At 53.3% G+C, this 13987-nt stretch overlaps 2 protein-coding genes across 6 annotated transcripts in view; one reads left to right on the top strand and one right to left on the bottom strand.

The window, feature by feature from the left end:
• The window catches only part of TP53BP1 (tumor protein p53 binding protein 1), a 73483-nt gene extending 68588 nt beyond the window's left edge, over positions 1–4895 (top strand). For 4 of the 5 annotated variants that reach the window (XM_019503865.1, XM_019503862.1, XM_019503863.1 and 1 more), the window contains 4 exons: positions 1212–1306; positions 2420–2619; positions 3738–3883; positions 4546–4895. In XM_019503865.1, the coding sequence (XP_019359410.1) occupies positions 1212–1306; positions 2420–2619; positions 3738–3883; positions 4546–4733 (629 nt within the window). In that variant the 3' untranslated portion in view covers positions 4734–4895. Of the gene's footprint in view, positions 1–1211; positions 1307–2419; positions 2620–3620; positions 3711–3737; positions 3884–4545 lie in introns of those variants that run through there. The other variant, XM_019503864.1, reaches the window with a different exon arrangement.
• Positions 4896–7108: 2213 nt separating this feature from the next.
• The window catches only part of TUBGCP4 (tubulin gamma complex associated protein 4), a 21172-nt gene continuing 14293 nt past the window's right edge, over positions 7109–13987 (bottom strand). Inside the window, exons 15-17 of the mRNA XM_019503796.1 lie at positions 9143–9259; positions 8360–8499; positions 7109–8009 (exon numbers count right to left, since the gene is read on the bottom strand). Of these exons, the coding sequence (XP_019359341.1) occupies positions 7997–8009; positions 8360–8499; positions 9143–9259 (270 nt within the window). The 3' untranslated portion in view covers positions 7109–7996. The remainder of the gene's footprint in view (positions 8010–8359; positions 8500–9142; positions 9260–13987) is intronic.

Raw genomic sequence — 13987 nt, 5'->3', positions numbered from 1 at the left:
AAGCTTCTCCACATCCTTTTTGAATTGTGGAGCCCAAAACTGGATGCAGTACTCCAGCTGCAGCCTCGCCAAGGCCGAGTACAAGGGGAGAATGACGTCCTGGGATTTGCTTGAGAAGCATCTATGGATGCAAGCCAGCATTTTGGTCATTTTAATAGCCGCAGCATCGCATTGCAGGCTCATGTTCATCTTGTGGTCAATGATGACCCCCAAGTCTCTTTCTTCTGTAGCGCTAGCCAGCGTAGCACTGCCGAGCCTATAAGGATGCTGCAGGTTTTTCTTCCCAAGGTGGAGAACCTGGCATCTTTTGGTGTTAAACACCATCAGGTTCTCATCTGACCATTTGCTGAGCCTGTCCAGGTCAGCCTGGATCACCTGCCTGTCTTCTGGCGTGGATGGTTTGCCCCAAAGTTTGGTGTCGTTGGCGAACTTGGCCAGTCCGCTTCTGACTCCAGTGTCCACATCATTAGTGAAGATGTTGAACAATATGGGTCCAAGGACAGAGCCTGGGGGGACCCCACTGGTCACAGGACACCATGATGAGTGACTGCCATCATTTACTACTCTCTGGGTCCGACCACGGAGCAAATTTCCCAGCCAGCGGATCATGGTGGACCCAAGGGCGCAATTGGCCAGTTTTGCCGAGAGGTGATCGTGGGATACCAGATCGAAGGGTTTTTTGAAGTCAAGATATACAACATCAATCTCTTCTCCCTTATCCAGGTGATAGGTCACCTGGTCGTAGAAGGAAATGAGATTGGTCAAGCAAGACCTACCCACAACAAACCTGTACTGGCTCTCCCTCAGGATGTTGGCGTTGGCCAGTCCGTTAAGGATGGCCTCTTTCATAAACTTTTCTAAGATCTTTAGAGGAGGCTGGATGAACACCTTGCCGGGGTCGTTTGACCCCAGTACTTTTTCCTGTCATGGCAGGGGGTCGGACTTGATGATCTGCTCAGGTCCCTTTCGACCCGACCAGCTATGAAACTATGGTGCGACTTCCAGCCCATGCAGCAGGCACGCAGATCCCCGTGGTGTGAGTCCAGCTTAGCTAGTGGTGCACTCGGCTCTGCCCTGCTGCCACGCCTGCTGCTTGGCATGAGAACAGCAATGTGGTCCTGCCGCCCCTCCTAGTTTCCATGGTTGAGGGAGACGAGGCTTGGGCTGTGGCACAGCTCAGAGCCAAGGCTTAAGCTCTTCCTCTCTTCTAGAGTTCCTGGAAATGACGCCGTACAACAAGCAGTACACAGCAATGCAGCTGCGTGCAGGAGCTGGCTACATCCTGGAGGACTTCGATGAAACCCAGGTGAGACCCTGCTCCCTGGTCTCTGTGGCAGTGAGGCCCTGTAGCAACTCAGACCATCTTGCAGGGTTGGGCGTGGGCTGAGCAGCACTGTGGGGCAGCCGGGCCAGCACAGGAATGGGGTCTTCTGCCATTTGTGTGACACAGGCTCAGGGTGAGCAGGGCTGTCCTGAAGGGGCCATGTGCATTTCTCTTCCTCTTCACCCTTCCTGCATTATTGGATCTTCTTGATTGGTGGTGCTTGCCAAAAGTGGTGCTTGCAGGCATTGCCACAGCCCAGGACGTGCTGAGGGCAAAGGGTTCAGAAGAGCATGAGGCTGCTGGTTGCTTTGGAAAACATGTCTCACTATGCAAGGGTCAAGAAAAGTGATCCATGCAATTGACCCATGAGCAGGGTAGAAGGGGCCAATTGCTGTGCCAGGAACTTCAGGGAGAGATCTCCAAAAAGTGGGGGCACATCAGCTTAGCAGGCAAAGGCAGAGCGTGATCCAGAGGCTGAAAGCTGGTGCTAGGCAGATTTAAGTCAGGATGTAGGTGCAGACCTCTAGCAGGGAGGGTAACTGGCCACAGGATCCACTTGCAGGGGTGTGGGCTGTACGTTACTGCAGGAGGGCTTGGGTAATGGTCCTGAAGTACAAAAAGGTCCCTTACAAGGAGGATGGCGACCTGTTGTTGTGTCACAGGGGGCAGTGCAAGGCACAGTGGGCTGAAAGTGCAATGAGGGAGAGTGAACTAGAAGGGTCCTTGCAGTCTGACCAGGGCGGTGGGGGATCGCTGGCATTGTTGCTTTTTGAGATCAGGTTTGAGGGATGCCTGGCTCCTGTGGTGTAGACAGGGGTGCTCCTGCCCTGAGCCAGGGATCGGACTAGATTCACCCCCAAACACTTGGCCAGCCTGGCTCTTGTGCCCCCATGATGCCCCCCAAGATGTTCTGCCTGGCTGTGCCTGGGCAGGGCAAGGGCTTCCCACCCCAACAGTTGCCTCTTCCAGCTTGAGGAAGGGGTGATTCTCCCTCTTGGCCCAACTAGCCCATGGCACGTGGGGCTCTGCGGCTCTCGTTTCCTCCCGCTGCCTCAGCAGTGCAGGCCTGAGCTGTGTCCCGGTGCCTTCCCACAGTGCAGCGCGGCCTACCGGTGCCTCCTGATTGCGGACCAGCACTGCCGAACCCGCAAGTACTTACTGTGCCTTGCCAGCGGAATCCCTTGCGTGTCCCATGTCTGGGTCCACGACAGCTGCCATGCCAACCAGCTGCAGAACTACCAGAACTACCTTCTTCCAGCTGGCTACAGCCTGCAGGAGCAGCGTCTGCTGGAGTGGTGAGCACCAGGCGGCTGGGGCTGCCAGCACACGACTGAAGCCAGAGCAAGGGTGGCTGGGTGGGCACAAGGGCGACACAGTGACAGCGCACGTGCCCTGGGGGGATAGAGCGGGATCTATGTAGTGAGGAGAGCAAATCTCCACCCTCCCTGGCATGTGGGAGCAGCGCTCCTCCCCCTGCCTCACGCAGCACAGGGAGCATGCCGCCTCCTCCTCCAGGCTGCTCTCATCACAGGGCACAGGAAGACGCTAGACCTGAGCAGGGTGGAGGGAGCACCTAGGCTTGTCTGATGGCAGAATTCGTCAGGCGCCACTGCAGTAGATGTGATGCCCCCTTGCTACATGTATACCTTGGGCTCCACTAGGGCACGGGCTTCAGGGAACCAGTAGGTTAAGTACATGCTGAGCTGGGGAGAGGGAGCTGCCTTCTCCGTCTCTCTCGGGTAGGTTCTAGACCCCAGAGCTCTCCCCTTCATGTTCCCTGTACTTCTGCATTCAGGGCAGTTAGCCAGTACTCAGGAAGGGGGTTTTCAGAGGCTCACAGGACTTCACCCCCTTGGGAACCAACAGCAGGAGCAAGGGGAGCCAGTCGCTGTGTTTGTCCAGTTTTGGAGCAAGCTGAGCTTAAGCAGCTCTTTTTGGCTTGGTGCTCCCCTGTGTATGGGTGGGTGCTGCCCCACAAAACGCGGTGCGCGGCTTTAAAACCAGCTCCAGTGGGAGGTAAGGGCAAGCAGACGTGGGAGTGGGCTTGGCAAAGCAGCTCACAGCCCTTTGCAGGAAGGCTGGGACAGGCCCTGCAGGAACTGGCATTAGCACCTGTTTAGCGTCTGGTCTGTAATCTGGGTGTGGATGGGTTTGAGGGAAGGGCTGGGAGCCCACGAAAAACACCGCAGCCAGGTTAATGGGCCAGTGCCTGGGGGAGCCAGGTCCCAAGGTGTGGACCCAAGTGTCGGGATGTGGCCTCGTCCCCCACAGGCCTGTCCCTGGGTTTTCCCACCAGTGAAGGGGCGGGTGAAACCATGCCAGTACCAGCGCAGGGAGCACTGCTGGCCTGAGAGTTGTTGGCTCCGAGGCAGCGGGACTGTCTGAGCTCCTCACCTCTGCCCTCCCTGGGCAGGCATCCTCGTGAGAGCCCCTTCCAAAACCTGAAGGTCCTGCTGGTGTCCGACCAGCGGCAGAACTTCCTGGAGCTGTGGTCAGAGATCCTCATGATGGGGGGCGCGGCGTCAGTGAAGCAGCATCACTCAAGTGCTCAGAACAAAGGTACTTGCAGCCACACTGGGAGCATGGGGGCCGCACGCCTAGCTGGGACTGCCGTGCCGCCACAAGCACAGGCCTGGGCAGCTCAGACCGCATGTGCTCAGTGCCTAGGCTGCTGTCGAGCTTCCAGGGTAGGGTGGGGTGGGGAGTACAGGGCCCCAGCTTAGACACTGGGGGGAGTGGTTCTCTTCTTACACCTTCTGCAGTGAAGGTCCTTGTGGCACTAGCTCGGATGCTGCACAGCAGCCTGGCAGTCTGCAATGGGGGGAACCTGAGAAGCGCCTTGCGCTGCAGCAAGCTTCCCCTTGCTCTGGGCTCTGTGGGAAAGGGAGCACAGGAGCTGGCAAGCTGTCAGCCATACAGCTGCTGGTCCTTCCATTGCAGGGCACATAGAGACTGGTGTGAGCTTCTGTCCCTTCGTCTTACGCAGCCCTGTGGCACTAAACCAAGATCCTTTGCATGCAGGCAGCTGCCTTGTCTTGTGCCTTTGGGTCTTGAGCTTAACCAGAGTCCTGAGTGCTGTGCCCTCGACACGGGGCCAGTTTCCTGGCTGGGGCTGAGAGGATATGGGGAGATGTCCTGAAGCAGGGTGGCATTAGCACCTCTAGGAGCAGGGGAATTGGGTTGGAGAGATGCTTCTTCCTCATAGTAGCCTTTCCCCACAGATATCGCCTTGGGGGTCTTCGATGTGGTGGTAACAGACTTGTCCTGTCCAGCTGCTGTCCTGAAATGCGCAGAAGCCTTGCGTCTGCCTGTCATCTCGCAAGAGTGGGTGATCCAGAGCCTTATTGCTGGGGAGAGAATGGGCTACAACAAGCATCCGAAGTATAAATATGACTATGTGCCCCGCTAGCGCTGCCCATACCGTGCCCGCCTGCCGTCCCACTGCTGTGCAGACTGTGTTTTAATCAGGTTTTAAATGTCTCTGTGTAATGGACGCGTGCATGGATCATTGTACATAGTTTTATGGCTGGACTTTTAAGATGAAATAAATGTTGAATCTCTCGTTGTGGTAGCTGGGGCTTTCAGCTCATGTAAGCCTGTGTCCTGGCTGTTCCCAGGGGAGGAGGGGAGAGGTGGTAGAGGGAAAAAAACAGACACTGTACTGTGCAGTTCTCCATGCTTTTCCTGGAGAGGGCTGCGGGCACAGAATCTCAGAAGCTGGTGCAGTGCGATGGGCCGACTGCTTCGGTCAGCAGGATTCACGTGCAGGTGCATTCATGCTCAGGCGCTGAGCATGGCGGGCCAGAGAGCCTGCAGCACCTCCCCGCTGTGCACTGGGTGGGGAGGAGCGTTGTTCATGCATTCCTTTTCCAGTGTCCTGGAGTGCCGACTTCGTGGTTCCGGAGAGGTGATGCAAGATGACGGTGGGTAGAGGGCGGAAGGCTGAGGTTGAGCAAACATCATCAATCTGGTAACGGGCCTGGGAGGATCAGTTGTGTGTGTGGTACTGACACAGGCAGACTATCTACTAGGAAAGGAGATGGCTTGGAGCAGAGCCTGATGCGACTGTCCTGGATTTATTCCAGGGTGTTGCAAACTTGTTCTGCAGTAGCAGTGCAGCATTTGGCTCCAACTACTGCCTCACAAGGATGCATGGGCCTTAACCAGCCACCGAGACCTTAGTGTCCAGGACTGCAGGGACAAACCAGCTCACAAATGGCAGCCCTGCAGCAATGCAGCAGGGCCAGAATCAGTGCCCAGTCCACTGATTTATGGGGGCAGGACAGGCCCCTTCCCTAGTGGAGGGAGATGAGGGCTGGGAGAAACCCTCCCCAGCACTCACAGGCTTATGTGCTGATTGTGGTGTGCCCCCCCCACATCTTCTGGTTCTCGTCTGTGTTGCTTCCAGGACCCCACCATTGCATCTGGCATGCCAGGGCACGGTTGTGTAAGCACCTCGATACTATGCGTGCCACTCCTGAGTAACATGTTCTTATGTCCTCTGATGCCTGCTGTATTTAAGGGATTAATTGTGGGAGAAATCTGTTTGACAGCTGTGTCCCTGTTTGCTGTCATGCTGCAGCAACTTAGTCACCAACTCTGGTGTTCAGGTAGACCATTAACGCTTAGAGTTGGAAAACCTGACTGAGCTGTTATTCGTCGCTGACAAGCTGAGTGAAGACGGATCCTCCCAGCACCTTCGGCTCTGCACAGGTAAGTGCCAGCTGAACAGCCCTGAGTGGTGACAAGATATTGTCACTGGTGCTTCCTGCCCCTCTTTCTGTCACCTGCCCACAGCAGTGATCCATGTTCTGTGCTTCTACCCAAAACACACTAAGCAAAGTCTGCCGCTGAACCTGCACCCGAAGCTCCAGCCTACCTGCTTTTCCAGAGGGAAAGCAGGAAGAATTGGTACCTGATGAAGATGCCAGGAGGCCACAAGGAAGGGAACCCTTCACTTGAAAGAGCCTGTCAAAAGCACCAGCAGCCAAGGATGGAGCCTTTCTTCTGTTCTCCACACAGGATGGAGGTCTCCCCCCTTGTATATTGGCCAGCATCACTGCAGGGTAGGTTTGAATGTCCCAAGGGTCTCTACTCCCTTGGTACTTACAAGCCTCACACCTTGCTTTCCCCACCATAAACGATAATCCTTTCTTCATACAGGCCTAATCTGTTGCCTCCCTTCCAGATTCTGTGGCTTATGTCCATCCTTAGTCAGGGCCCCTCCCTGCATTTTGAAAAGTTTGTTTAATCTTTCTCTTATTCTTCCCCCACCCTCCAGTCTTGTGTTTCCCTGCGTTGACTTCCATCTTTCTTGCTTCACTGCTAATAAGGGGAACAGACATCACCATGCTGCTCATGGGTTGTCACATTCTTGCTTTGGTTTGATTGTTTAAGCCCCTAGGTACAATGTCTAGGAGTCTCTGACCCCGGGAAGTAGCTGCGGGAACTCCACTCCAGATACAGGCTACAGATCCCTCTGCAACCAGCTTCACTCTGTTCAGATGCACCCCGCTGCATCTTCATTGCTCATTTTCACACCTATGCCCTCTGATTCAGGTAAGTATGGCCCTTAAACCCAGAACAAGTTGCTTCCAACTATCAAACTTCTGTCCAAGAAACACTAACTTAGGCTATTCATGTGTTTTCTTAAACTAGCGTATGCACATTCCTGGGACATGCAATCAACTTCTGGAGGAAACAAGATGGAAATGAAAAATAAACAAGAAAGGATGACAAAGAAACAAAATAATTTAAAGACAGGCTCAGTTAGTCTCATTGTAATCACAAAGTGTTACTCTTTATTATCTGTAACTTGGAATCAGAGTGATACACAAGCCGAAGAGTCTGAGAGCTACTGGCTTACACCCACTTCTCATTCATTCACTGCCCATCTTTCCCGATGCTCCAGTGTCAGCCACAAAAACCAGAACAGCAGCATATGACACCACTACTGAAAAAACATGTTGTGGGCTCAGGCTCCAAGCAGGCAGCAGCCCCCTAACTCCCTGGAGGCGAGATCTGCTGCAGAGTGAAAACCTCTCCAGGCCTCCCTTACTGTTCAAACAGCAGCCAGGCATCTATATGGCTTCCTCCTTTCCCTCTGTGCAGCTGCCAGGCCCAGATGTCAGACTGGGGCCAGTGCATCGGAAGCAGAGAATGCGGTAATTGTAAAATGATGTGTTGGACAAAAGAAAGCTCTTGCTTGCTGCCAGTACCTGCTGGCACAGCCACATCCACCGGGACACGTCTCACCGCTTTCTGCATTGCTTGTGGTCAAGGTGAACAGCCAGGAAGAGCTGTATGATCCTGTGCATTTGCTTAAAGGAGGGAGAGAAGGATGTGGATGGAGCCTGGGGGATAGACTGTCCTGCCCTACACAAGCAGGCTGGTGTGTGGCAGGTGGGATACATACATGCCACAGCAAGCAAGTTTACTAATGCTCTGTGAATGGAACAGCCTTGTTTCGAGACACTTGTTGTTACCTCTTTCCAAGAGAGGTGGATTTCTGGGGAACAGGTGACCAGGGCCCATTGCCAGGAAGGGTTCAGACAGCAGAGTGAATTCCCTAGAAACACCACTGGTGGCAATGTGCTTTTGGCTCGTCTGTACTCATCCTCATCACTTCACCTTGTTGTGTTCTTGCTCATGGTCCTAAAAACAGGTCTCTGCTCAAACCCCAAAGCTGCAAGAGAAAGACGTATTATCACCCACATACCACCCCATGCAGGGCAGCTGGCCTCTCCAGTGAACACCTGGTAGCAGGCGGTTCCCTGGATCTCAAAGCAAAGAGGCAAACAGCGGAAGAGAAACACAACCTGGCTTCTGAAATCAGGAATTTGAGCTCAAATGGAAAATTTCACATCCATCTCCCCTAGCTGGGGTCATATGAGTCCAGTGTTCTCTCCTGCCCAGGGCAGGGGGTTGGACTTGATGATCTACTTAGGTCCCTTCTGACCCTGCCAACTATGAATTTATGTCTCAAACACCTCTGGGTGCTGGTGTCAGCAAACCCAGTGCCCAGCCTGTTCCTACCTGCCCAGGGTGCCCCCTGCCTGGGTGTAGTACTTGTTGTAGTCAAGGCGGAGCAGCAGCTGGGCCAGGTCAGAGTTGATTTGGTGGTTGCGGACACTGGAGAGAATCTTGAAGAGGAGCGAGGACTGGCGGCTGAAGCCCTGTGGGGGAGAGAAGACCAGCGTCAGTGAGCTGAAGCCACAGCAGCTTCCTGCCCCATCCCTGACAACAGGATGGTTCACGACTCAAAGAAAAGCTTCCTTCCAGAAGCCAACAGCCCCTGGTAGTAGTGTCACTTTGCAAGTAAGCCAGTGCAGTGGCTAGGGCTTGAAAACAGAACACAATTAGGAGAAAGATTCAACTAGTCTTCCCATATCCAGGACCTTCAGTACTAACTGAGAGTCTTCAGTGAGTTTTACTAGCTTCCTTGCAGGCGCTTCTCCATGTTGCTGCCAGAAAGCGCCGCACCCTTCAGCTCTGCAAAGAGCAAACAGCAGGACATAGCTGCTGCTTTTTGAGGCCTTTTTTTGCATGCACTGCACCCACTTGTTGGTTTTCTTCTGCTTGATCAAACCAGTCTACATGCTCTTGTTCCAGTTTAGCTTGAACAGTTTCCAACCCTGCTGTGGCTAGACTAAGATGAATTATTCACCTCCATGCACTAATTTTATTACATCAGTTTAAAATCACAGGATATATAACATACTGTCCCTGCTTCAAGCAGGCAGGACTGTCATCCTACGCTGCTGCTTCCAAGTCTCTGTGCAGAGAGGAGGAGAGGGGTTCACGTGGCCCAAGACTCACCTTTACTAGGATGCTCAGCTGGGCAGCTCCACGTTCGTCCAGCGGGCCCAAGTTCTGACTGACGAGGGAACAGAAACTGTGACAGAGATCCAGGATTTCGTTTAAGCAGTGGAAAACCTGTGAGAAGGCAGGCAGGGCCAGCGAGGGAGTTTTAGATTTGTGTAACAAGCGGCATTTCCTAACAGTGGGTCTTGTTTAATCTGACCATTTGAAAACAGCAGGAAACTCTCACTGGGGAAGGACACTGACATGCTGGCCACTTTTCTACCCCTCTTTCTAACACCTCTATAATGTTATTTCTCTGATCACCACTTGTCTGTTCCTGAACAGGAAACATGCAGCTGCTTTGGAAATCCTCTTTTGAAATTAAAGCGAAATAACAGCTTGGCCCTGAAATGTGGAATGTTTTGCATAAAGCATTTCTTTAGAAAAGTAAGAACACAGACGACTGAAACGTGGCCCAAAACTCTTTGTAAAAATGAACTTTGGATAAGATGTAAAAGCAGGAATTTCATGCTACAAAGTTGAGAAAATTCTTAACTTCTAAATGTTCCTCCGTAGATGTTTGAAATCATTTTGCACTAAGTGCCTGTGAGTGAAAGACTTTTCACTGATGATGAGAAAAACAGTATAGGTAGGGGCACTCAACAGGCCTTTAAAAATTCACTTTTAGGACCTTGCAGGGACATAAATAGGTCTGTGACATGTTGACACGATCTCTTTAATTTTAGAGGCCAAATAAGTCTTCCTGTGCAATCAGGTAGGAAGAACTGATGCTATGGAAAAAAGGATAACAGCATTTTAATGAAAAGCAGGGATTGCTATAGCAGGAAATTCCTAGTTAACAAGGAGCTAATTCAGAGGACTCAGAGAGACCTCAAACCTAGGCATGCATCAGCAAAATGAGACTAGAGAGAGAGCTAGTCGCAGAGCACTTAGGTGCCCTGCGCCTGAGAACAGGGGCAGCTCAAGAGAGGCCCCTAGCGGTGAGAAAGGGGAGGCGCAGCTGCCAGTCACCAGGGCAGCACAGGTGCGGGTTGCTGGGGCAACTGGCAAAACCCCTGACAGGAAGGGGCAGGGCTTAGCCCCTCTTAAACCCAGGTAGGAGGCCAAGGTGGCAGTTCCTCCTCTGACAGCCAAGGAGTGAGGAGCTCAGCCAGTGCAGGGAGAAGGCCAAGGTTTGGCTGCACGAGTATCTGCAGGTTGCTGCTGAAGTATTTTTCCCGGTAGGGATTAACTGTTGTACCAGATGGTTTAGTTTTATGTTATAGCCCAGGGGGCTTTGTGTTTTGTGTTCGCTGTTTGACCGGAGGACCAGGTGAGGCTCTTAGGGGTGGATGAGGCCTCATAGGAGCTCCACGACAGCGTGGGGTCTCCTGGCGCCAGAGAGGGCGCAGCTTTGTTTGGGGGCATGTTGGCCCAGCCCCGGAGCTAGGGGGCAGCGAGCCCTGGGAAGTGAGGAGGGGGGCAGCGAGGAGCCCCTAGAGGAAACAAAGGGCCGAGACCTAATAACAGGGCCCCAGTCAGATCAGACCAGCACCATCTGCGAGGCTTGGGCTGCGGTGTAGGGGAGGAAAAGGAGCCGCAGATAGCGCCCTCTGTCATCAGGGCACATATAAATGAGCAGCCTCCTGCTAATTACAGCAATCTATTAATTACAGAAAATCAAGGCATGGCAGGAGAGTAAACAGGCTGCTGGCCCATTACAGGAGGGCGGAGCCATACCCGGAGAGACCCCAAAAGTGGCACTCCTGTCACAGATCTTTTCATCAGTGAGGCAGAACCAACTGGATAAGCCACCAGCTGGAAGTGGTAGGTTCTCCATCTCTTGGCATCTTCAGATCACAGTGGTGCCAAAAAGTGCTGGGCTCAATACCAGGGTAAGTGAATGAAATTTAATGGTCCCTTGTGGCTTCAAACCCTTGGATTTTGTTATTAAGAAGTGCTAATGCACCTGGTACATCAGGGAAAATATTCTGAACCCAAGCAGAATCCTAGGGCTGGAAGGGACCTTGAGGACCACCTAGTTCAAGCCCCTGCACAGGTGCAGGGTGCGCTTGCTATTACTGAACAACCCTTTTACTAGCCTCTTCCAAGGATGAAGATTATTGCATGCAGTTCTGGGCTCCACGTTTTAAAAGATGTAGCAAAGCTAGAGAAGGTCCAGAGGTGGGTGATGATGATAAAGGGCTTGGCAAACAAGTCATACAAGGAGAGGCTGAAGGAATGAGGCATGTTCAGCTTGTAGAAAAGGCACTTAAGAGGGAACATGGCAGCAGGCTTCAAATGTGTGACAGGCTGCTGCGAAGAAGAGGGAGAACATATTTTCTCTCTTGCTGTAAAGAGCAGGACACGAGCCAGTGGCTTGAAGTTACAACAAAGCAGGTTAGGTTAGATCTTGGGAAGAACGTCTTCGTTATTAGAGCAGGGAGGCAGTCGCCCAGGGAAGGTGCGGATCCTCCATCACTGGAGGAGTTAAAAAACAGGTTGTGGACAGTCACTGGTCAGGGATGATCTAGGCCAGGGGTGGGCAAAACGCAGCCCGGGGGCTGGCCTTTCTATCCGGCCCACAGGGCCCCTAAAAAATGTAGAGAATATTAATCTGCCCTGGCTGCCTCATGTGGCCTTGATGGCTTTCCGAAACTCAGTAAGCGGCCCTCTGCCCAAAAGAATTGCCTGTCCCTGATCTAGGCGTAGTGATTCTTACGTTTGGCTACGAGGATTTCCCAGGCTTCTGGACTTGGCTTTTTGCTTCCCCCTCCCCTCACTCCCTGCTACATGTTTCAGGGACTAGGGAGAGAAGTTACACATAAACCAGGTTAAAATGATCAGAAACTAGTTTAAACCCGTAACAGAACAGAAGCTCAGTGCACATTAACCCACTTCAAAATGGCTGAAACTGGTTTAAGATGCACCTGGCTGAATGCAGTATCAGGCTTAACTGATTTGGGTCAAACTGGTTTATGAAACTTCTGTCCCAGACCCCCTCCTGGTTCAAGTTCAATCACAGACCCCCAGCACTCTGCAACCCCAGGCTGGGCTGGGCTGTGCTGTTAGCTCCCAGAGAGCAGGGGTGGCCCTGCCCCTCTGCTCCCTACCTGGAGCAGTGAGTGATGGCTGACAAGGAGGGGAGGGCAGCAGTGTGGCTGGGGATGCAGCCCAGTCTGAAGGTGTGGGGACTGCCCCCTCCAGGCAAACTTCAGCTGAGGTCTGGGGCCAGGGAGTGGGGGCTTAAGCACCCCTTCCCTCCACTCAAACTTATTGCTGGCTGTGACTCTGGACTACAAATCCCAGAGGCACCTAGAAGCAGGAAGAGGAACTGATAAGCAACTCTGCAGAGTCCTGCTGCTGTAAGTCTGGACTACAATTCCCAGAGGGGCAGCCGGAAGAGGAAGTGAACACACAGCCAGAGAACCATGCTCTAGCTCCCTCCGGCTTGTGGCCTGAGCTACTGCAGGCATGTGGCTGCATTTCCTGAGTCAAAGGTAAATATCTGTTCAATTCTGGTTCAATTTAATCTCTGCATCTTCTATTAACCTACAAAGGCTGAATCAACTCAGCCTCAGGCTTTTTGACTCTGCTTAGCCAGGGTGTTTTTAAGCCTCCATCAGAAGCACTGGGTGTTGGCTGGGGATGGGGGGGGAAGGAAGGGGCTGCACCAGTGCACCTGCTGAGACTTAAAACCGGAGGTTCCTGGCTAGAGAGTCTTGCCTCTCTGCTTCGGGTCAAACTGATCGCCACATTTGGGGTCAGGAAGGAATTTTACCCTATGGTCAGACTGGTAGGGACTAGAGGGTTTGTGCCCCGCCTGCCTGGGATCTCTTGAGCATATATTAACAAACCTTTTACAGAAGCAGAACATTGGCTGCCCTGGTTCCCTTGCTTTATCTATGACAGATTCAGGTGTTATGTCCTGTGCTGTGTCAGTGTTGATGGTGGTTTTATGAAGAGTTTAGATCATGTATTTCTGAAGTGCACCGATACATCGGTCCCATATCGTATCAGCACCAATATAAGGAAAATTGACACTATCAGCAGCCAGCTTTTTTTGATTCATGTTGTGATGATGTCACCAATAGATGTTGCATGCATGCAGCCGCAGTACAGCACACAGGTGGCCAAGAGCGCAGCCCAGCAATGTGGAGAGCAGCATCAGGCTGGTAAGTCTGTTGTGGGGGAAGAGACCAAGGCCCCTGTGGTGAGAGAGTGGGGCGGGGGCTGGCACTAGGGCAGGGCGGGGCATAGGACGTAGCTGTGAGTGGCTTACCCAAGGGGGCACGGAGTGGGGAGCGGCTCCTACCGCTATACACCCCCCAAGAGGGCATGGGAGGGTACCCTCCAGATCTATGCATAGCGTGAGGGTGGGCTGCCACTGCTGGCTGGGGCCAGCACAAGGGTGGACCAGGGCTGCACTCGGGACAGGCAACAGCAGTACTAGGAAGGAGGCTACAGCCACCAAAATTTGCAGTAGCCCCCTCCCAGTGCTGCCACTACCTGGCCGGAGCCCAGCCCAGACTCCTCACCCCAGTGCTGCCACTGCCTGGCCCAGCACAGCCCCCAGCCCCAGCCCACCCTGTGCACAGAGCCAGGGGGCACCCCCATGCTCTCCTGGGGTGCATGCAGCAGTGCCCCCCCCCAACAAGTCATGGCTCTGTCCCATGCCCCACCCCACCTCAGGTGTCTGGTGCTTCCCCCTGCCCACTCTCCCCCTCACTGCAGGGGCCTCGATCTGTCCCTCCCCATGCCCCTTCCCCCACAACAGACTTACCAGTCAGATGCTGCTCTACAAGCTGCCAGGCCACATATCAGCCATCAGATTGGGATCAGCCAACCCCCCCCCCCCCC

The sequence above is a fragment of the Gavialis gangeticus genome, unplaced genomic scaffold, assembly GCF_001723915.1.
Source record: "Gavialis gangeticus isolate Ggan-Ray unplaced genomic scaffold, GavGan_comp1, whole genome shotgun sequence".
Taxonomy (NCBI): Eukaryota; Metazoa; Chordata; order Crocodylia; family Gavialidae; genus Gavialis; species Gavialis gangeticus.
This window is presented reverse-complemented; position numbering and strand designations above follow the sequence as displayed.